General features: G+C 48.6%; 1 protein-coding gene across 5 annotated transcripts in view; it reads right to left on the reverse strand.

Moving 5' to 3' along the window:
* vwa5b2 (von Willebrand factor A domain containing 5B2) overlaps nucleotides 1-24,502 on the reverse strand; it is a 235,914-nt gene that overhangs the window by 27,398 nt on the left and 184,014 nt on the right. For 4 of the 5 annotated variants that reach the window (XM_072474096.1, XM_072474098.1, XM_072474099.1 and 1 more), the window contains 2 exons: nucleotides 23,343-23,423; nucleotides 1,590-1,739 (listed from right to left, as the gene is read on the reverse strand). In XM_072474096.1, coding sequence (XP_072330197.1) covers nucleotides 1,590-1,739; nucleotides 23,343-23,423 — 231 coding nt within the window. The remainder of the gene's footprint in view (nucleotides 1-1,589; nucleotides 1,740-23,342; nucleotides 23,424-24,502) is intronic. The other variant, XM_072474100.1, reaches the window with a different exon arrangement.

Consider the following 24,502-nt stretch of genomic DNA (forward strand, 5'->3'; position numbering starts at 1 on the left):
TGAAGGGAGGTATAAAGAGCAGTCGTCGACCTGTAGGTGGTTCTCAGTATTGGATCAGTTGGAGGCAGGCACTGTTCTAAGTTGATTAAAGCCACAGTTTACTTCTACTCCCGTCTCGAGTGAATTGATGGTTGCATCACTGACCCAACGAGTATTCCCAGCATTTTCTGTTTTTATCCCTCCTTCAAGCCATTGTCTGACACAGTTACACATAGACACTCTGAATGCATACCAAAAGATCCTAAGTTCAATGTCTGCTCTGTTACATCTTAACTGACTGCAGCACATGACATAAGTGTCCCTGACTGGGAAGAGAAAAAACATCAACCAATAATCTCAATCTTGTCCATGTCCAGTAAGCTCTGTGTACGCATGCTTAGATTGCCTGTTGGTATTTTTCAGGTTCACATATGAAGAATGGCCAGTAAGATGAGGCACTGGAAGGCTGTTAATATGTGTAGAACCATACCCTGGTAAAGGGTTAGAATTTTCACCAAAGACGGGAAACAGGTTAGGGAGAACATTGGCTCCAACATATTTTCTTTCAAAAGATACAAGCTGCATATGCACAGATTCTATATACCCATTTTGCCTTCTGAGTTATCTATGAATACTTCCTTAAAATGATTGTTCCTTTATTATAATGAATTATTTGCCTTATTTTTGGTTCTGAAAGTGTCTTTGAGTTGACACGTTATTCCTCTTAGAAAAATACCTTAAGCAATACCAATTAATTTAATTATAAAAATACCAATGCTTGAGCACACAGAAATAGATGCATCAAATTATACTGCTCAAGTATGCTATCAAAAAATTGGAGATTCGGAGACAGTCATCTTTTCCTGTCTGAACAGCTGCCATTTTGGATGCCAAATCTGACATCACTGATCTCAGTGAGCGGACTGTTGCCCTGCTACAAGTTCTCAGAATTCCATGGTTGTCCCCAGTGCTTTACAGATTTATTACATTTTTTAATGTGATGCAAAAAACTTGGCATCTTCAGAAAGATGCTCAAACTGTGCTTGACACCTGCGCGTCTGAGCTCGCCCTTGTGAGGTGGCAATGATGTCACTTGTTGGTCAATCACAGTCTGCAAAGGGGTGAACGTTTGCTGCCTGTTTGTGGTAGAAACTGCAACTAGGTTGTAGAAATTGCAACATGACTCCAAACCAGCTAACATTGTTTCATGCAGAGTGACAGCAAACACCTTCAGCAGTGGCTGTACATGGTTAGAATTGCAAAGCAACTCAGTACAGACTCTCAGTCACGCTAAACCTCAGTATGAGGAAACATCTTTTTCACACAGCAGATGATTAGGATCTGGAATGCACTGCCTGAAAGTGTGGTGCAGGCAGGTTCAATTGCAGCTTTCAAAAGAGAACTTAATCATTATCTGAAGAGGAAAAAAATGAAAGGCTACTGGGAAAAGGTAAGGTAGTTAGATTAGGTGAATTGTTTTTGCAGAGAGCAGGCATTAGACGTGACAGATCAAATGGTCTCTTTCCATGCTGTAACCATGATTCCTAACAGCTGGAGCTCTTCTTCAGTCACTACCTCCGTCCCTTCCTCAACCACAATGAGTGACTCACTCTGTGCCTCCCTCTTAAGCTCATTGAGTCTCTTTGAAGTGTCTGTAACTGGGCTGATGCCTGGTTCAAGTGTTATGGATGGCTCAGACTGTTCAGTTAAGTCTTGCTGTGCAGAGATGCCTGACTTCTCTTCCAGGTCATCAGATCTTTCTGTAATAAAAAAAGCAAAATGGTACTGGATGAGCGCACAGGCATCGCCGTACATATTGGTGCAATGAAAGTACCTGCATATTTAATGGAAAGCACAGAAACTGACCTAATCTTGACTAAACCAGAAATCATTGCCACACAAAAGTACATATTTGCACAAACCAGGTGCATTGTTGTCTCCACAAACTTCAGCATCCCATGCAATAGTCTCCATGATGTGCCCCTCACAGTTGGTATTAGAGTCCCACCACCAGTCCATGTGCGCTGTTTCCTGTTCAAGATCATCTTCATTAGCAAAGAAAAGAACAGTATGCATTGCATGAGAACATTTTGCAGCGAGAAAGGGCTATTGCAGTGTATAGGTGACAGGTTTAAATGCTCTATCTGGTCAGCTGGAATTCAGAAAGCAGCATACAGAAATGTCAACGTGAGCAATGAGGTGACTTGTCAATTCTCTCCCATTGTTACCGTTGGATCTGACTATCAAGTAACTTGCATTGCAGCATATGGCTGTGACAGTAGTTGTAGCTACCAACCATGCTTTCTTGAATGTCGTTTTGGAGAAGGGTTTTGCTCACCTGAACTTATCCAGTATTTTTCTGGAAGTTGAGGACACAAGAGCTGACAAAATATTTCAGAGGTATTCAAAAAGGCCAGAAAATGCAGTCAAAATCATTTAGGCTGACTGTTCTTATGCATGAACTCCATTTGTTTAACCGCTGCTCTTCTTGACCTTTTGTGGGAATTTTACATTTATAAGAGCCTCAATAATTTGAAGAGCCTCTTACAGGTTGTGGGTTTCTTTAGATGCCCTCATTCTTTCCATAAGCTCTCAGAATGTTAACATTCCAGACCAGCTGGATATGCACATGCCTATCAAGGTGCCTATAAAGATGATTATTGGAGGCGAAGCAAATTGGCTGTAGATTAATTGCAATTGCTTTACCAAATTCAAATGATGCTTCAGTACACTTCAAATATCTAATTGTAAGACTTATTAAGGGGGCTGGTGCTTCTCAGATGAATCAACAAAATGCATAGGTAAAGCTGAATTTTCAAGAATCCAGTAAAAATAAGAATAAAATGGAGTCCTTTTTTAATGAATTTAGAGTACCCAATAATTTTTTTTCAATTAAGGGGCAATTTAGCAAGGTCAATCCACCTACCCTGCACATCTTTGGGGCGAAACCCACGCAAACATGGGGAGAATGCAAACTCCACACGGACAGTGACCCAGAGCCGGGATCGAACCTGGGACCTCGGCGCCTTGAGACAGCAGTGCTAACCACTGTGCCACCGTGCTGCCCCATAAAATGGACTCTTATTTAACTCACCAAGTTTGATGTTCTGGTTTATCATAAAATTGAATACTCGGTCACATTGCTGACACATTTCCCCAGGAGTTAACCCGATTGTCTGCTGTAACTTCAGAAGACTTCCGCTTGTGACCACGGAGTAATCGGTCACAAAGGGCTGTTCCTGTTCAAAGTCACAGAAAAGGGCTCTTTTTACCCAGATCCGGGTGTAATTTTGATGAAAAGGTGTAGGTGAATGTTAGAGGAGTACTTCACAGACAGTCTCTTCCAGCATGCAGGCGGGGAAGGGGCAAGCTGTAAGGCCCCAGATACAGGAACTGATGACTTTTATCAAGGAGGAATTCCATAAACAGAGGAAAGAAATGCTTGAGGATCATGCAAAGGCCATTGCAGAAGCTGTGGCACCCCTGAAGAGTACTTTGCAGCGGATGGAGAGATGTTTGGAGGTGAAGGGGTCACAGATTCGGGAGATTGAAGGAGTGATCCCGGACCACAGTCATTGTGTGGTGGCTCTGGAGGCGGAGGTGGGGCTCCTAGGAGACCTCTGTAAAACGCTGAGGGCAAGGTTGAGGAGCATGAGAATACCTCGAGAAGACATTACCTGCGAATAGTGGGCCTGCCTGAAGGAGTGGAAGGTATGAGTGCCACGAGGTTCATCTCGAGGTTGCTGGCGGGACTGGTGGCAGAAGGGGTGCTGGATAAGGACCTGAAGTGGACCGAGCGCATAGGTCTCTGAGGCAAAAGCCTAGAACTGGGGAGCCGCCGCGGGCGGTGATCGTGAGACTTCATAAATTTGTGGAGAAAGAGAAAATTCTACGGTGGGCCAGGGTGAAGCGTAGCTGCGACTGGGAAGGAAATAATGTCTGGATTTATCAGGACATCGGAGCCGAGTTGGCAAAACGGCGGGCAGGTTTCAACAAGGCCAAGGCGGTGCTGTACCAGCGGCAGATCAGGTTTGGGGTGCTCTACCCGGCGAAATTATGGGTGACATTCGGAGGCCAGGAGTATTATTTCGAGACCCCAGAAGCAGCCGAACACTTCATTGAGGAGCATAAATTGGGGGAGAACTGAGTGGACAATGCTTGGGAACCGGGGTGCTGGCACTATGTAATGGTCGGGAGCATGTTTGAAGTGGGTGTAGGGATTGGGGGATTTTCACCTTTTTTTGTGGTGGAGGGGGGGGGGGGGGTTCTGTTCAATGTTGAGATTGTAAGGAGATGTAGGGGTGAAAGGTTCATGTGGGGATGGATGTCCCCATCCCCCTCCTGTTTTATGGGACTGTTTGTGTTTAACATCTGTTTGTTTGCTTTTGGAGAAGATTACTTGGAGTTCAGAAGTCCTTGTTTGGGTGGGGGAGGGTAAGGCCAGCAGGAGGGCTTCTTCTTTGAGATGAGGAGTGGGGGCGGGGTGAGAGGGAGGTCATTAGGATGTGCCTTTGGGCAGGGGCAGCTGCGCTAGCAGGTTATGCTGGTGAACGGAAGTGAGGTGGTGGGGGAGAAGGCCAAGAGGGGTGGCCGGGGGAGGGGGGAAAGGGGAAGTGGGGGGAAGAAGGGGAAGGGGAAAAGGGCGGGGGGGGGGGGGTGGGGGGGTTTCTGCGACGCGGCATGGTTAAGGACGAAGAAATGGGCCATCTGGGATGGGCTAGGTATAGAGTGGAATTAAAGGGGCAGGAGTTAAGTGGGGAAGATGACGGACAGTAGAGGGGATTGAATGGGCTGGTTAAAAGGTCGCGGGTGTTCGCGCACCTCAAGAGCTTGAAAGCTGGGGTTGTCTTTTTGCAGGAGGCACACCTCCGTGTGAAGGACCAGGTTAGGCTAAGGAAGGGGTGGGTCGGGCAGGCTTTTCACTCAGGGTCTGATTTGAAATCGAGAGGTGTGGCGATTTTAATGAGCAATAAAATGGGATTCGTGAATGCGAAGGAGGTGAGGGATCCAGGTGGGAGATATGTAATTGTGAGTGGGGTATTGGAAGGGGCACCACTAGTGTTGGTAAATGTGAATGTCCCAAATTGGGATGATGTGGGTTTTATGAGGGGGTTGCTGGCAGCAATCCCGGATTTGGCCACGTACCAGTTGATCATGGGAGGAGATTTGAACTGTGTCCTGGAGCCGAGGGTGGATAGATCGAGCCCAGGTCAATGGGTAGGGTACAAATGGCAAGGGAACTGGGGGGGTTTATGGAGAGGATGGGTAAGGTGGATCCATGGCGCTTTCAGAACCCAGGGGGAAGGGAGTATTCCTTCTTTTCACACGTCTATAAGTTTTATTCGAGGATTGATTACTTTGTAGTGAGTCGGGAGATTTTGGTTGGGGTGGAGGGGGCAGAGTATGGCGGGGATAGTTATCTCGGACCATGCACCCCACTGGCTGGATATTCGGTTCAGAGCGGGACGAGAGCAGAGGCCGGGGTGGAGGTTTGACTCGGGGTTGTTGGCGGATGGAGGTTTTTGCGATAAGGTGCGGTTGGCGATTAGGGATTATGTGGAGTTCAATTAGAATGGGGAGGTGTCGGCGGGCATTTTTTGGGAAGCACTGAAGGCAGAAATTATCTCATTTACGTTTCGATCAGAGGGCGGAACATGACCGTCTAGTGAGCGAGATAGTAGAGGTGGACAGGGAATATCCGAAGGTGCCCACTGTGGAGGGATTGGCGAGGAGGAAAAAGTTGCAGGGGCAATTTGACAGGCTGACAATGGGGAGGGCGGTAGGGCAACTGCGTAGGACATGAGGGGTGCAATAAGAATATGGGGAGAAGGTGAGCCGCATGCTGACGCAACAGCTGCGGAGACAGGTTGCGTCCAGGGAAATATTGAAGATCCGGACTGGGGCTGGGGATGTGGTGTCGGAGCCAGGGAAGATAAATGAGGCATTTAGAGAGTATTACCAGGGACTTTATGAGGCAGACTCAGAAGGAGAGGAGGGGGATAGGGGTGGTTTCTGGACGAGCTGGAATTTCCCCAGGTGGAGGAAGCAAAGAGGCAGGCGTTGGAGGAGCCCCTGGAGCTGAGGGAGGTGCTGGATAGTATCACGGGTATGAAGTCGGGGTAAGTCCCTGGGCCAGATGGGCACCCAGCAGAATTTTATAAGGAATTTGCGACGGACCTGGCACCACATCTGTTGATCGTTTAATGAAGCACCGGAGAAGGGGGGAGTTGCCGGAGTCGATGAAGCAGGCAGTAATTACACTAATCCCCAAAAAAGGGAAGGATCCAGTAGAATGTGGGTCATATAGACCCATATCACTATTGAACACGGATGTGAAAGTATTGGCTAAGTTGTTGGCGGGGAGGATGGAGGATTGTGTCCCGGGGGTGGTTGCAGAAGATCAAACAGGCTTCGTGAAGGGCAGACAGCTCGCTACTAATATAAGACGGCTGTTGAATGTGGTGATGAATCCTTCGAGAGCTCTGGTACCGGAGGTGGTGGTGTTCATGGACGCGGAGAAAGCATTTGATCGGGTGGAGTGGCGGTACTTGTTCGAAGTTTTGGGAAGGTTTGGGTTAGGACCGCGATTTGTGGCATGGGTGTGGTTGCTGTATGTGGCGGCAAGAGCGAGGGTGAGGACGAATGATATGAGCTCACGAAGTTTTGACTTACACAGGGGTACGAGGCAGGAGTACGAGGTAGGGGTGCCTGCTGTCGCCGCTGCTGTTTATGCTCACCATAGAGCCATTGGCAATGGCTCTCAGGGGGTCGGCAGAGTGGCAGGGGATAATGAGGGGACAGAGGGAGCATCAGGTGTTGCTCTATGCCGATGACCTCCTGCTGTATGTTTTGGATCCGTTGGAGAGTTTGGGAAGGATTATGGGCCTGTTGGGGAGGTTTGGAGGGTTCTCAGGATACAAGCTGAATGTAGGGAAAAGCAAGGTATTCCCGGTGAATGAGCTGGCACAGCGGGCTAATTTGGGGGGATTGCCATTTACGATAGCGAGGGATAGGTTTAGGTACTTGGGGATTCAGGTAGCGAGGGAATGGATGGGGCTCCATAAGTGGAACTTAACGAAGTTGGTGGAGGAGGCCAGGGAGGATCTTAAGAGGTGGGATACACTGCACTTAACGTTAGCGGGGAGGGTCCAAGTGGTGAAAATGAATATTCTGCCGAGGTTCTTGTTTATCTTGCAGGCTCTCCCGATCTTTATACCAAAGGCGTTTTTTCGGAAAGTGGACACAATCATCTCTGACTTTGTATGGGCGGGGAAGGTGCCGAGGGTGGGGAGGACCCTGCTACAGAGGCAGAGGCAGCAGGGGGGGTTGGCGTTGCCAAACTTGCTTCATTATTATTGGGCGGCGAATGTGGACAAGGTGTGGCGGTGGTGGGAAGGAGATGGGGTAGAGTGGGTTAGGATGGAGGAGGAATCTTGTAAGGGGTCTAGTTTGAGGGCTATAGTGACGGCAGCATTGCCAATGGCTCCGAGTAGGTATTCAGGGAGCCCAGTGGTGCAGTCCACGGTGAAGATATGGAATCAGCTGAGGAGGCATTTTCGGGTGGAAGGGATGTCGGTGCTAACGCCGCTGTGCGAGAATCATGGGTTTTGAGCCGGGGGGGGATGGATAGTGTATACAGGGGTGGAGGGAAGTGGGGCTGGTCAAGGAGAGGGATTTGTATTTGGAGGAAGGGTTCGCTCGTCTGGAGGAGCTAAGGGAGGCGGTAGAGCTGCCGAGGGGTAGTGAGTTCAGGTATCTACAGGTTAGGGACTTTGCACGAAAGGTCTGGAAGGGGTTCCCTAGATTGCCGGGATACACCCTGCTGGAGCGACTGCTGCTTCCGGATGTGGAAGGGGAGGGAAGAATTGAGGATATATAAGTGGCTGGTGGAGCAGGGAGGCGAGCAGGTGGTGAAGATCAAGGAGAAATGGGAAGCGGAGTTGGGAATGGAGTTCAATTGGGGAGTTTACCAGGCACTGCGAAGGGTAAACAGGACCTCCTTTTCTGCAAGGATGAGCCTGATATAGTTTGAGGTGGTGCACAGGGTGCATATGACTCGGGCGAGAATGAGTGGTTCTTTCAGGGGGTAGCAGATTAGTGTGAGAGGTGTGGGAAGGGGCCAGCGAATCATGCGCACATGTTTTGGGGTTGTGAAAAATTGGGAAGATTCTGGGCGGGAGTATTCCCAGTCTTAGCTGTCATGATATTCAAACACACACATCATGATGGACACACTAACAGGCAAATCAGAGTACACAACACCACAACCAATCACAGACAAGAACACCAACCACATAAAAAGCACGAGCACGACACCTGGAGGTCAGTAGGTCTGGGGAGAAGGAAGCATGAAAGAGCTGTTGAAACACCACAAGCAGGGAGCCCCCCACGTGCAGAGTGCAAAGACCAAGTTGTAAATAGTGAGTTTAAATAAACAAGTGTTGTACCATATGCAACTGTGTTGGCTCTTCTGTGTGTTAGAACACCCAACACCACATGGTACAGGAGTGGATCGATACCTGCCTACCAACCTGCCATTCTGGACATGGACCACACCGGCAAACCGCAGCCGATGCAAGTCACGGGGAACCTAGGCACCAACTGGAAGCTCTACAGGCAGCGATTTGACCTGTACATCCGTGCCACCGAAAAACAGAATGTCTCGGATGATTCGAAGATTGCAATGCTCCTCTTCTACGCAGGCCCCCACCCAAATGATGTCTTTAATTCACTGGTGTTCGAGGAAGGCGAAAACCAGGCCAAATATGACACGGTCATCCTCAAAATGGACCAGCACTTTCAAACTGAAGTAAACGAAACTTTCGAAAGATACATCTTTCAGCAACGCCTGCAAGGTAAGGAGGAGCTTTTTCAACCCTTTTTGACGCACCTCCGGATTCTAGCGCAGTCCTGCGGTTACGGCACCACCACAGAGTCCATGATCAGGGACCAGATTGTTTTTGGCGTTGCCTCCAGTGGCCTACGCCAGCAGCTTCTTAAAATAAAGAGCCTCACCTTAGCGTCTGCTGTGGAAGCCTGTGTCCTCCATGAAAATGCGACCTGCCGTTTTGCCCGATTCCAGGCGTCCGAGTTGGCACGGAGGGGGTCCCCAGCCGTCGAATCGGCAAGCCAGGCCGCCCACGACGTTGAACGCATCCAGGCCGTCGATTTCTTCCCGCCCCACGGCCCGGACGACAGCGGCCGCTTCCCGCGCTTTTCGCGGTCTCCCGCGCAGGTGCGCGCCAAGAATAACGGCCACAACGAGGGACGCACTGCGCAGGCGCGCCCACCGCAAGATCGCACTGCGCATGCGCAGTGGCGCAACGAACGCCGTGACGTCATGACGTGCAGCAAGTGTGGAGGTCTACACTTAAAAGGGCAATGTCCTGCAAAATACCAACAGTGCAACAGATGTGCCATGATAGGCCACTACGCAGCCCGCTGTCGTGCGGCTCAACCCATGGATCCGGCGCATCCTCGACAACCTCGCACACGAGTCAGGACCGTCCAGCCCACGCATCAAGACTTCCAGTTAAGTGATGCAGATGACCAGGATGACTTCAGAGTTGCCGTCATTGATGTCAACAAGGTCAATGCCATCAATCCAGACGATGAGTGGTGTGCCACCCTGACGGTCAACCGATCGCGCGTCGCCTTCCGTCTGGACACCGGCGCATCCGCCAACCTGATTGCTTACTCTGCAGTCCAGGCCATGAAGGTCAAACCACTCATCACACCATCCCGGCTTAAGATGGTTGACTATAACGGGAACGTTATCCCGTCCGTAGGATCTTGCCAGCTACAGGTGACTCACAAGGGGTACACGGCCACACTCCCCTTCGAAGTTGTGGGCTCATCAAAGGACTCGTTACTGGGCGCACAAGCGTGTAAGGTCCTTCACCTGGTACAGCGCATCATGTCTCTCTCTCCAGATGAGATATCCGACTTCCCGGATGCTGAGTTCCACGCGAATCTCCATTCCCTCCTCGCTCACAACCAGGAGGTTTTTGAAGGCATGGGGACATTGCCACACACGTACAAGATTCGACTCAGACCGGACGCCATCCCTGTCGTTCACGCACCTCGCAGGGTTCCTGCGCCTCTCAAAGACCGCCTCAAGGCACAACTGCAGATTCTTCAGGACCAAGGGGTCCTATCCAAGGTCACGGAGCCCACGCCATGGGTCAGCTCCATGGTCTGTGTAAAGAAGCCCTCTGGCGAGCTCCGTATATGTATAGATCCAAAAGATCTGAACAACAACATCATGCGGGAACACTATCCCATCCCAAAACGAGAAGACCTCACCAGCGAGATGGCGCGAGCCAACATATTCACTAAATTGGATGCGTCCAAAGGATTCTGGCAGATCCAACTGGACCCGGCCAGCCGAAGACTATGCACATTCAACACCCCTTTTGGCAGATTCTGCTACAACCGGATGCCATTCGGCATCATTTCGGCATCTGAAGTATTCCACCGCATTATGGAGCAGATGATGGAAGGCATCGAAGGGGTACGTGTATATGTGGACGATATCATCATTTGGTCCACCACTCCGCAGGAACACATGCATCGTCTTCGACGTGTCTTCACCCGCATACGGCAAAATGGCCTGCGTCTCAACCGTGCGAAGTGTGCTTTCGGCCAGACGGAGCTGAAATTCCTCGGGGACCACATCTCAAGGTCCGGGGTCCGTCCCGATGCAGACAAGGTTAGCGCCATCACAGCCATGCCACGACCGGCTGACAAGAAGGCTGTCTTAAGATTCCTGGGCATGGTCAACTTCCTTGGGAAGTTCATTCCCAACCTGGCTTCTCATACAACAAACATGCGCCATCTCGTAAAAAAATCGACGGAATTCAACTGGCACCAGTCGCATCAGCAGGAATGGGAGGAGCTCAAGCACAAACTGGTCACGGCACCAGTGCTGGCCTTCTTTGACGCGACTCGCCCTACAAAGATCTCAACAGACGCCAGCCAATCTGGTATTGGAGCGGTACTCCTGCAAAAAGACAGCACGTCATCATGGGCCCCGGTTGCGTATGCCTCACGAGCCATGACCCCTACCGAACAGCGCTACGCGCAAATCGAAAAAGAATGCCTGGGCTTGTTAACTGGACTGGACAAGTTCCACGACTATGTGTATGGCCTGCCACGATTCACGGTCGAAACTGACCACCGCCCCCTGGTCAACATCATTAACAAAGACCTGAACGACATGACTCCTCGCCTCCAGCGCATCTTACTCAAACTCAGGAGGTACGATTTTGAACTGATCTACACTCCGGGGAAGGAACTCATAGTGGCGGACACTCTTTCCCGAGCAGTGAGCACACCACCAGATGCGGAGGGGTTCGTGCGTCAAATTGAGGCACACGTGACTCTGACAGCAGCAAATATGCCAGCTGATGATCCTTGTCTGGCCCACATACGCGCAGAGACGGCGACTGACCCTCTGCTGCAGCGAGTGATGCGCCACATGACGGAAGGGTGGCTAAAAGGGCAGTGCCCCCAGTTTTACAATGTGCGAGATGATCTCACCAATATAGACGGGGTCCTTATGAAATCGCATAGGATCGTCATTCCACACAGTGTGCGCCAGATGATTCTTCGTCAACTACACGAAGGCCACTTGGGTGTCGAAAAATGCAGACGAAGGGCCCGGGCGGCGGTATATTGGCCGGGTATTAATGAAGACATAGCCAACATGGTGCTCAACTGCACAACCTGTCAGAGGTTTCAGCCGGCGCAACCTCCGGAAACACTTCTACCACACGAGATGGTGACGTCCCCCTGGGCGAAGGTGGGTGTTGACCTATTTCACGCGCTCGGCAGAGATTACATTGTTATTATAGACTACTTCTCAAACTACCCGGAAGTCATGCCTCTCCATGATCTGACGTCGTCCGCAGTCATTGGGGCCTGCAAGGAAACGTTTGCTCGCCATGGCATTCCAAGGACTGTCATGTCAGACAATGGACCTTGTTTTGCCAGCCGTGAATGGTCGTCCTTTGCCGCAGCATATGGTTTCACTCATGTGACATCCAGCCCTCTGCATCCACAATCGAACGGGAAGGCTGAAAAGGGTGTCCACATCGCAAAGCGGCTCCTGTGCAAGGCGGCTGATGCCGGATCGGACTTTAACCTTGCCTTGCTGGCCTATCGATCGGCCCCGTTATCCACGGGCCTCTCGCCAGCGCAGCTACTAATGGGTCGCTCCCTCAGGACGACGGTACCTTCCGTCCTGGCACCGACAACAGACCATGAGGCGGTTCTTCGGGACATGCAACTGCAGCGTGATCGCCAGAAAGGTCGGTACGACACACGAGCGACGGACCTGCCCCCCCTGTCCTCCGGAGACAAAGTACGCGTCCATCAACCGTATGGTGGCTGGTCAGCACCGGCCGAAGTCCTCCGACAAGTGGCTCCCCGCTCGTTCCTGGTTCGCATGCCGGATGGTTCCGTGCGTCGCCGCAATCGGCGCGCCCTTCGCCGACTTCCACGTTCACAGCCACACAACACGCCAGATCCTCAACAGGCTTCCGAGGATGACTTTGTGGAGCTGCCGCACATCACGCCCTTTCCATCGCCACCCATGGCCATGCCTGCACAGCAGCCGGTGGTTCTTGATCCACCCTTAAGGCGGTCAACCCGAATTCGTCGCAAACCCATTAGAATGGACTTATAATACAGTTCATATGTTTAATAAGTTGGACAATTTTACATGATAACCTGTTGTTGTTTATCGTTCCAGATGTCGTCTGACTGGACAACTGTTCAAAATTTTTTTTCTTCTTCTCTCGTTCGCATTTCTGTTATGTTATGGTACAACTGGATTCATGTGACGCACTCGACATCGCCCCATGTACATAGTTCCGTCATAGACACATGCTGCACACGACACACACACACTCTTAGATGCACTCACGTCACGATCATATTTATTACCACGTAGGCACATATCTTTGTAAAAAGGGGGGATGTCATGATATTCAAACACACACATCATGATGGACACACTAACAGGCAAATCAGAGTACACAACACCACAACCAATCACAGACAAGAACACCAACCACATAAAAAGCACGAGCACGACACCTGGAGGTCAGTAGGTCTGGGGAGAAGGAAGCATGAAAGAGCTGTTGAAACACCACAAGCAGGGAGCCCCCCACGTGCAGAGTGCAAAGACCAAGTTGTAAATAGTGAGTTTAAATAAACAAGTGTTGTACCATATGCAACTGTGTTGGCTCTTCTGTGTGTTAGAACACCCAACACCACATTAGCCAGGATAGTGGAGGGGAGAGTGGACCCGGACCCTTTGGTGACGATATTTGGGGTTTCAGAGACGCCGGATCTCATGGACAGGAGGAAGGCCGATGTCTTGGCCTTCGTCTCTCTGATTGCACGGGGATGAATTATGCTGGAGTGGCGGTCGGCATCGCCACCGGAGGTAGCAGCATGGTTTGGTGACCTGTATGACTTCCTGCGGTTAGAGAAGATAATGTATGAGTTAAGGGGCTCAGCAGGAGAGTTTGAGAAAAGGTGGGGGATGTTTGTGACTGTGTTTGAGGAGCTGTTCGTCGCAGGGGGGTGGGTGATGGGGAGGGGTGGGGGGGGGCGGGGGGGTGAAAAAGGAGAAAATCTGTACAAACTGTATAGTTGATTGTTGGGACGAATGTTTCCCGGGGTGTTTATTTACTGTAACCTACTTTGATACAAGTTTGAATAAAATGCGTTTTAAAAAAACGAGTAACTTCAGAAGAAGCAGAAAGCCTGGGAAAAATGTTTTTTTTAGAAGCCAGGCACATTTTTGGCCATGATTGTCTAGCCCCACCAGCAATCTGGAACTGGCAAGGTCCTGCAGGAACTTTTCACCCTGTGGTCACCTGGCTGCACCATAAATAGTAGAAGCACCCCAGCTGATTTGTCGAAATGGAGCTGATCCCAGGAATTTCGACAGGTTGCCAATTGTCAAAAGGTAAACATCCTGTCCTGCTATCACCATAGTAATAGAGTAGGGCACAGAGCCTGGCATTTGTAGGCCCTTTTAAGCAGGTTTGTTCAACGCCTACAAACAAACCCACATTTCTATGTAGTCAAGTAGCTTGTGTTTCAGCGCATGTTTTTCTGTCAATTTGACTGTCAAGTGGCGACATTTTTGAATGCAGAAGGTACAATAGGTCCAGTGTACAAAAGCAATGATGACTTTCCAGGAGGAATTCATGAATAGTTGAGGAGTGCACGTGTATGTACAGAATTCTTGTAGACAAAGTTATACCAAAATTATATTTGGTTACCTCGGAGGTGACAAGACAATCATCTCAAAGCATGAAGGCCCACAAATGATATTACATGGGCTCGTGCCACACAGACAACGCAGAGGCAAGCAGCTGACAACGTTGCAAGCCAGTCTTCAAGAGACCTTTCAGCAAGCCTCCATATTTACTCATATTTCATCACTTACTTGAACTTCATCATGAACTTGATTTACGGCTACTGCCAGTGTGAGGTGACAGAATGTTAAATATATTGTTTGGCGAAAAGAAAGACTTGTTTTTATTGCAGTACCTTCCACAACCACCGGATGCTTCAATGCACTTAATAAAACCAATGAAGTACTTTTTGAAGTGTAGTCACGATTGTAATGTAGAACACACCTTTACATCAATGAAATCAATAACCCAAGAATGGTTAAAGTGAGTGCAGTCATTTTTCATTGCAACAAAAGGATTTTTTTTGTTATAGAATTAAACAATAGAATAAAATATTTCCTCTTGTGCATGTTTGCCTGAGATTTTTGCAGCATCTCCAGCAAGCACTTTGTTGATGTTGTGCATCAGACAAAATACTACAATTATTCTGCCAACTTGCACTGTGGATCATACTGTGGAGCACCACCACAGTGGTGGAAACATTGCTTTAGTATTGCTTATTGCTAAAATTATACTTCATTATACTTCAGCCTTACAAATAAGTAATTGTGAACTTTTTGTGAAGAGGGCTGGGGAGTGGATCATGAGATGAATCATGAGCCAGTGTTTTAAGTTAAGAGAGTCATGTCTCACAGGAACTAACTTGAGGTATGTTCCCTGCCTCCCAACCATCTTAACGAGAGCCCCTTGATGGCAGGAGCTATCACAGTTCAGAGAACCCAGCTCTGGTGAGCCACATACTCAGCAAACACTGATCCTCAGCCAGAATGTACACATTATACATTATGCTTCATGTAATTGTGAATGGTGACCTCCTTGTACCTCTGAACAGTGATGTTTGTTTTTTTATTCACCTCCAGAGTCACCAACAAAGATAAACTTTATGGTCCAGAATTTCCTCAGTGTTGGATTTGGCACTACGCCAAAGATGCGCTGGAGAGTCTCTCTCGGAATTTCCCAGGTAAGGATTTACATGGCAATTGCCCAGGAGGGTTAACCACTTTTACCAGACTCTTGAATGACCCTCTTATGGACTGATCTGACCTCTTCACACATCTTCTCTGCTGCGTAGTACTGCACTCCTGTATGCTTCACCCGATGCCTGTATCTATGAATTTACATTGTGTATTTATGTATGCCCTATGTTTGTTTTCATGAATGGAATGATCTGTCTGGACTGTATACAGAACAATACTTTTTACTGTATCTCGCTATACGTGACAATAAACAAATCCAATCCAATCTGACTACCCCTGACCTACTGTTCTCTGCTGGGAACCATCTGGCAAAGTGATTTAAATCGCTAACCAGATGGTCCTGCCACTTTTATACCAGTGGTTACTCTGAAAGAGTTAGAAGGAATAAAACTACTTCTAACTTCAGTGTAACTATTTTAAACACCCAGACCAAGCCCCGCACAGGACACCTCCCACACTCCAGACCCCGCCCCATCCCGCAAATCCCATGGGACTCCCCAACCTGCGGGCTCGACTTCTAACTCCCCCCTCCTTCAATCGACCCCGCTCCTTCACTAGCGGACCCGATCCCTCCACATCCACCTCTGGAGTGAGCCCTTTAAACCAACCTGCTTACCGACAGCCAGTGTAGTAAAAAAGGGGGCATGTCCTCCCTGAGCTCGCTGGTGTTGCACGCTGCTGTGCTGTTCGGAGACTCTTTTGTTTCAAGCATCTCCAGCTAGCGGAGGTTTGAATGAAGAGCTCCAGAGTAGATCAGTGTTCTTCACAGACTTGTAATTCCAGCGGTACATCACTTCACACTGCTGGGTGGAAGTTATGGGCTGATATATTCACAGAGAGGCTTTGTGTGAAATTCTCCAGTCGAGAGTCTATAACGTAGAGCATACAATGCAGAAGGACGCCTTTCGGCCCATCGATTCTGCACCGATCCACTTAAGCCCTCACTTCCACCCTATCCCCGTAACCCAATAACCCCCCCTAACCTTTTTAGACACTAAGGGCAATTTAGCATGGCCAATCCAATGAACCTGCACGTTTTTGGACTGTGGGCAGAAACCGGAGGAAACCCACGCAGACACGGGGAGAACGTGCAGACTCCGCACAGACAGTGACCCAGTGGGGAATCGAACCTGGGACCCTGGCGCTGTGAAGCCACAGTGCAAGCTGCTTGTGCAGTCTATGTTCTCCCGCCAGAGGTGAATCGCTACTGATTTAGCGCAAATCAGGAAGCGATTCCCAATCCTCAGCCATGCAAATTAATGCATGGTGAGGATTGCGAGCAATTCCTGCCTCCATTTTGAGCGGGCGGCCCAATAGTGAGGGTCCCACAGCTGGCCACCCCCCACCCCCACCCCACCTCTGGCATTGCACTTAAGCCCGCCACCCTTGGATTTTCCGGGTACCCCCTTCCCATAAGTACAGGGGTGACCTGTCCCGCTCTCCCTTAGGGACCCCCTAAATAGGGAGACCCTCCCACAGAGAGCCCCTAGATAGGGAGACCCACAGAGACCCTGTGAATAGGGAGACTACCCTCAGAGACCCTCTAGATAGGAGACCCCACAGAGACCCCCTAAACAGGGGGACCCCCACAGAGATCCCAGAAAAGAAACCTCTGTAAGGAAGCCCCCCAGAAAAGAGAAACCTGATAGGAAACCCCCCTTTACACTTAAGTTATTTTGAAGTGCTCAGCTGGAAATTGACAGCACTTAACTCTCTTGATGTTTGTAAACATTGTGGTCAAGGCACTTCAGAGTTACTGAACCATGAAAAAGAAGAATGAAGCACGGCTGTGTGTAGAAGCTGCCAATCACAGCCCTCTGAGGGGCTTAAACACAGGTCACTGCTTTCCCTTTCCAGTAACTGATAGGTGCTGCTTCCTCTGTCTGAGCCAGCAGGTGTATTGCCCAGGTGAGCGTGACAACAGTGGGTTTTTTCACTGCCTCTGTCTGGATTGCTCTACAGCTTCCAGACAGGGGAGATCCCCCTATCTAGGGCATCTCTGTGGGGATCTCTTTATTTAGGAGGTCTCTGGGAGGGTCCCTTTATTCAGGGGGTCAGTGGGGGGTCGGCAGGTCTGACATTGTGCGGGGATAGGGTGGCCCTCATTTCTGCCCATCTGTGTAAACCATAACACATAATTAGTGGGTGTGCTCGCTCTAATGCACACACAATATTTTCACCCCAGATATTCTTTCCATTTCAATTTGGACATACTGGGGTAGATTTTCAGACTTGTTACCTGAGCATAAAATCTACATTGTGGATCAGCTGCCCATTAAAAGGAACTGCACAATTTTTCTTTCAATAGAAAAAAAGCCAAGTGATTTGCATAATGGGTAGCCAGTCCATAAATCAGAGATTTGCACCTGGGCGGCAAGTTAAAATTTTAACCAGCTATCTTATGCTATTTTAACAGATTAATCAAAGCACCTTCTCAGAAGGCGAAGGGGGGGAGATGATAACATAGTGGTAATGTCATTGGAATAGTAATCCAGAGGCCCAGGTTAATGCTCTGGAGACACAGATTTAAATGGCCCCAAGGTGGCTGGTGAAATTTAAAATTCAATGAATGATTCTGGAATTGAAAGCTGATCTCAGTAACGATGACCATGAAACTATTGTTGAATGTTGTAAAAATCCATCTTGTTCAGGGAAAGAAATCTGCCATCTTTACCTGGACTTGCCAACATGTGTCTCCAGATCCAGGGTAATGTGGTTGCCCCTTAACTGCCCTCTGAAATGGCCTAGCAAGTCACTCAGCTCACAGCTAATTAGGGATGGATGACAAATGTTGGCCTTCCCAGCGAGACACCGATCCCATCGAAGAATAGATTTTAAAAAGCAAAACATTGCTGGAAATAGTCAGCAAGTCAGGTCACATCTGATGGTCATTTACCTGATACATTAACCCTATTTCTCTCTCCAGAGATCCTGCCAGATCTGCTGACAATTTCCAGCATTTTCGGTTCTTCCTGCAGATTTTCAGCATCCGAAGTACTTTGTTTTTGTCTCAATAATATTGTGGCCAAGCTTACTTCGTACGTGTTGTAAGGAAAGGTATAGTTAAGCCAAAATATACCAATGTATAATACGTCTCTCACTTAGTTCATCACCTCCCACCTCCAAAAACAGCAACACTCCTAGTACCATATAGCTCAGAATGTTCCCTCAGGTTAAAGGAGTATAGAAGGGTAAATTCTATTGTACTATTAGTTGTTTTACCCCAGTTCAAACATATCAATTCAACTTGACTACCTAATATCAGTTTGATTATCCAATTTAAAGACATTCCCTTAATGTCGGTATTTTCCAAATGTGCACTGATGAAATGAATTTCAACTACTGCCAGTACGTGTTGATAAATCACCAATTGTCAGCATATACTCAGAAAGCTATCCCCTCGGTATCAATGTTATCATTTAAACAATTGCTTTGGTTTCATGCCCACAGGTTAGGAGCCTGCAAGATGGATCTTGTAAGCAGAGGTTGAGTATTCCTGAGTGTTTAACATTTTAAAACTTTCATAAATGTGTTCTTTTATCATTCAGTATTGAGTTTTAATTAAATCCTCAAACAAGTTCGAGGAAAGAAATATGCACATACGAGGGCAACACGCATGATTATACATGACTACAGAACTGATACAATCTTCATGAACAGGTAATAAAAATACACGCCTGCACTCCCAAACTTACAACACAGTAGGAGTCCATTCGATCAGACAATCATGTCTTTGCTGGTTCTTTATCAGAGTATTCCAAAATGAATGTCACTGCACTCTCTCACCCCATAGCCCCCTACCTTCTTCTACTTCAAATGTTTATTTGCATCAGTCCCCCTTAAACAAGACAATGATCTTTGACTCAACTATCTCCTGAATCAAAAGGGCGGATTGACTCAACTATCTCCTGAATCAAAAGGGCGGATTGACTCAACTATCTCCTGAATCAAAAGGGCGGATTGACTCAACTATCTCCTGAATCAAAAGAGCGGAATCACTGGAGGTGAGCTTGGAGCAGGGAAGGGCATATAGTTAGGTGGACTGAAGACATACCCAAACCCGCCAGATTCCCATGTCTGCCAGAATTAAGTAAGCAGTCTTACAACACCAGGTTAAAGTCCAACAGGTTTATTTCGATATCGCTAGCTTTCGGAGTGATATCGAAACAAACCTGTTGGACTTTAACCTGGTGTTGTAAGACTTCTTACTGTGCTCACCCCAGTCCAACGCCGGCATCTTCACATCATGCCAGAATTAAGTTCTGGGTTTGAAGGCTTATGTTGTCTATTCTGGTGCCTATTGAGGCCCTGAAGTACCAATTGATAAACACTTGAGGACCTCATCCTGCTGGTGCTGATATTAACCCAGCTGCAGGTGTGCCTGTTGCCATGCAATGCACACAGCAGCTAAAACCATTCACCCATCTTGTCATCTCTGGGGCAGTGGGTCCCTCGGCAAAGGTACTCAGTGCCCATTTGAGGGGCTCAACATCAGGAGGAGGGGGAGGGGGGAACGGCCTGAGAGTCATCCTCCTGCCTTTGTTACTGACCCCCATACTCCTCTCCCTGTGGTCCCCAACCCAACCCCAACTACCCCCACCACCCACCACAACCTAAATTTTTAACTGTGGCCTTGGTCAATCTATGATCCTGGGACTCAACAAGGTGTTTTTTCTTCAGCAGCCACCACTTCCCCTGTGGCACTGCTGAGCACAAGACCTGCCAGCCTCTAGTTGATTGGCAGGACTCAGTAGACCAGACTTCTGCCCCCAGGACGTGATTCCAGGGGAAGGCCCGCTGGTGGCCTCACTGACTGATTTGTGATTTGGTGGCCTTCCTGAAAAGAGGCAGCGTGGGTCTGAAGCTGGTTCTTCTGCTGACAGGTGAAACCTGCGACACCTCCATAAGACTCCACCCAAAGTGTTCAGTGCTCAGTCACCCTTATTTCTCTTTATACCTCTCCTTGCTCACAGTAATACCATTGATGATCCCTTTGTACCTTCATTTGCCTAGATAACAACCAATCCATTCCAAGGTGAATCAATAACTACTAAAATGCTTTATTTTAAAGCTTTTAGGTTTTTCTGACTGCCATGCCACTGCACAACAGTCTTTCTAGAATGTGCAGCATAGTAGACTGTGAAAAGAAAATAATATTTTCAAAACAAAAGTATTAATCTTATAGAAACCAAAGTTATGAATTGTTTTCCAGTGTGTTCAATCAATTTTGGCACATTTGAAACATTTCCTTGTGACACATAATATGTGGTTCAAACAATAATAATTTTGTAAAGATCTGATGGGGAAGAAGTGCATGTCATAATATACATCAATGTGTATAATGGAGTGTAGACAGGCAGCGATTGACACACAGGATGACCAGTAAGCACACAGAACAGAGCAGCCAATCACCAGACAGGACACAACTACTATAAAGCCAGAGGGCACCAGTTTTCCTGCTCTCTCGGGACCCAGCCTCTGAGACAGTCAGAGTTAGTGAGCTGGCCAGTGCAAACACCATGTGGTAGCTAGTAAGTCTGGTTAGGCTAGTATCATGTCTCCAGTTAGCATAGTGTCAGCCCACAGTTGAACATGTATAATAGTTTAGATGTTAAATAAAATCGTGTTGCATCTTATCAAGTGTTGGAGGTCTGCCTCTCGCCACACTGCATCAAGTGCAGTCTACATCGACCCAGCCTACCCAACACATCATGGTACCAGTGAGTGATGCTGAAAATTGACGGACCTACCTTGAGTGAATCAGCGTTGACCAGCAAACAGACGGACCTACCTTGAGTGAATCAGCGTTGACAAGCAAACAGTCATCCGGTGACATGGAAAACGTCCGCCCTCCTCCGCAGCTCCGCATTGCCGGCAACCTCGGTGCAAATTGGAAGATCTTCAAACAAAATTTCCAACTCTATCTAGAAGCCACCGACCTCGAGGCCGCGTCGGACGCCAGGAAGATCACACTATTCCTCTCCACACCGGGGACCACGCCATCCACATCTACAACTCCTTTACATTCGCTGAAGGCGAAGACAAGATGAAATTGAAGTTCGACAGCCACTGCGACATTGAGGTGAATGAGAGCTTTGAACGGTACGTTTTCCAGCAGAGGCTTCAGGGTAAGGATGAACCTTTTCAATCCTTTCTGATCCATCTCCGCATCCTCACGCAGTCATGTAACTACCACTGATTCCATGATCCGGGATCAGATCGTTTTCGGGGTCCACTCCGATTCCCTTCGCCAGCAGCTCTTGAAAGTCAAGCAGCTCACCCTCACCATCGAAACGTGCGTTCTCCACGAACATGCTAACAATCAGTACTCCCACATCAGGGTAGCAGTAACGGCAAAGCTAACCTTCCACGAGGCGGGTGCAGGCCATCGCACAGATGCAGGGCCTAAGTATCGACGAGAGTGGCCATTCCGCGTGCTTTTCCCAAGCCCCTGCGCATGCGCGCCATGACCGAGGGGACGGCGAGACCGACGACCAGACTGCACAGGTGCGTAAGTCGTTCGACCGCACTGCACATGCGCGATGGTGCACGGAAGGCGCTGACGTTGGCGTCATGACATGTCCAAATTGTGGCTCCACCCATTTAAAGCGGCAATGTCCGGCAAAATCACGACGGTGTCGGACTTCCGGTGACGGCGGGCGGAAAGCGACCGCACAATGGAGGGCTCCCGTTCGGGAACGGCATTTTCGGGGCTTTAAGCCTGGTCCCAGGGTCCACGGAGGCGGCAAAAAGCAGGGAGAAGGCACAGAGGCGGCAGAGTGAAGGCACAGTGAAGAAAAATGTCGAGGGTGAGCAAAAGAACGTCCGTACGGAAAACAGCTGAAGGTCCGTCGGGGAGTGGAAAGGTCACCGCGGGGCACCAAGGAAGATGGAGGCTGGAGCACCAGGGGAGGCCGCATTGCTTACGGCTGAAGAAATAAACTAAGGTGATGGCTGCGGAATTTGAAAGGCAGTTTACAAAATACATGGAGACAATGAGGAAGGAGATGAGAGAGGTTTTGAGTGTGCTGGTGGAGGAGGCGATTTCCCCGGTGACGAAGGCGGTGGCGAGCGCAGTGGCGGAGGTGCGAGAGCAAGGGGAGGCGCTGAAGGAAATGGAGGAGACGTTATTGCAGCACGGTGATCAACTTGCCTCGATGGGGAAGGAGATGCGGAAGGTGATGGACATCATTTAAAGTGATGTGGAGATGCCGGCGTTGGACTGGGGTGAGCACAGTACGAAGTCTTACAACACCAGGTTAAAGTCCAACAGGTTTGTTTCGATGTCACTAGCTTTCGGAGCGCTGCTCCTTCCTCAGGTGAATGAAGAGGTCTGTTGGGAGTGGTCACCGCGGGGCGGTGACCACTCCAACAGACCTCTTCATTCACCTGAGGAAGGAGCAGCGCTCCGAAAGCTAGTGACATCGAAACAAACCTGTTGGACTTTAACCTGGTATCATTTAAAGTGACACTGCGATTTGAGATCGTGGGACCTGACAGAGCATCCCTGTATACATCTATGTATACAATGGAGTGCAGACAGGCAGTGATTGACACACAGGATGACCAGTAAGCACACAGGACAGAGCAGCCAATCACCAGACAGGACACGACCACTATAAAGTCAGAGGACACCAGGTTTCCCGCTCTCTCGGGACCCAGCCTCTGAGACAGTCAGAGTTAGTGAGCTGGCCAGTGCAAACACCATGTGGTAGCTAGTAAGTCTGGTTAGGCTAGTATCAGGTCTCCAGTCAAGTCAGCATAGTGTCAATCCACAGTTGAATATGTATAATAGTTCAGATGTTAAATAAAATCGTGTTGCATCTTATCAAGTGTTGGAGGTCTGTCTCTCGCCACACTGCATCAAGTGCAGTCCACATCGACCCAGCCTACCCAACACATCAGTGTGAGTTGTGACAAAGCAGCTTTCAAATATAAATGTATTATTTACCATCTAGGACACTCTGTCTTTCCCATCCAGAGGATGAGGACGAGCCCAGGCTGGTTGGTGAAGTTGGAATTTCTTCCTTTTCTGTAAAGAGCAGAAATACATTTTACCCTTCCAATTTAGTTTCATCTAATGTATATTTTTCCCTACCTCAGGCCTGCAAGAAAAGTTCCTGTAAATATTAGAAACTCTGGTAATAAAGATTAAATACTAAAAATACTGTGCACAAACATTCACACTTAAATCATGCTCAGCGCTCCTCAACAAATGTAAAATATTAGTCAGGCACAAATCATAAGAATGCCCTTGCCTGAAAAAATGTAACAGGACTGTTCGAAGTATGCTGTCACTTATAAATATTGGAGCATAGAACAATTTTCTCTTCAGAAGTTGATAAATGGTTGCCCCCTCTGGACGAACCCTAACATTGATCCTCTTAGGGCGCACTTGATTCCCTCAAGCCTGAGAAACCCAACCATGTTGCTAACCCATACCCCCGATTTCCAGGGCTCCGAGTCCCTCCACACTAATAGGATCCGTCTCCGGACTACCAAGGAGGTGGGGGTGGGGAGGTGGGTGGTTAGGGTATGTGGGGGAGATAGTTTAGTTTAGTTTAGGAGGGACTGAGGAATTGTGTGTATAAATCATGTTGGCTGGGTATGGTTGTTGGTTGGGGGGGGTGTTATTTACTGAATTATGTTTACATTTGTATTTGTTGTTATAAAATCATGAATGCCTTAATCAAATATTTTTTTTTACAAAAAGAATAATTTTCTCGAGGCTGCTAGGGGTAATGATGATGCCCCCACCAGAGGGGGAAGCGGAGATAGTGGTGGCGATGGATGCCGAGAAAGCATTTGATAGAGTGGAGTGGGATTATCTGTGGGAGGTGCTGAGGAGATTTGGTTTTGGAGATGAGTATGTTGGATGGGTGCAGCTGTTGTATAGGGCCCCAGTGGCGAGTGTGGTCACGAATGGACGGGGATCTGCATACTTTCGGCTCCATAGAGGGACAAGGCAGGGATGCCCTCTGTCCCCATTATTGTTTGCACTGGCGATTGAGCCCCTGGCAATAGCATTGAGGGGTTCCAAGAAGTGGAGGGGAGTGCTTAGAGGAGGAGAAGAACACCGGGTATCTCTGTATGCGGATGATTTGTTGTTAT

This window comes from Scyliorhinus torazame, chromosome 14, assembly GCF_047496885.1.
Source record: "Scyliorhinus torazame isolate Kashiwa2021f chromosome 14, sScyTor2.1, whole genome shotgun sequence".
NCBI lineage: Eukaryota > Metazoa > Chordata > Chondrichthyes > Carcharhiniformes > Scyliorhinidae > Scyliorhinus > Scyliorhinus torazame.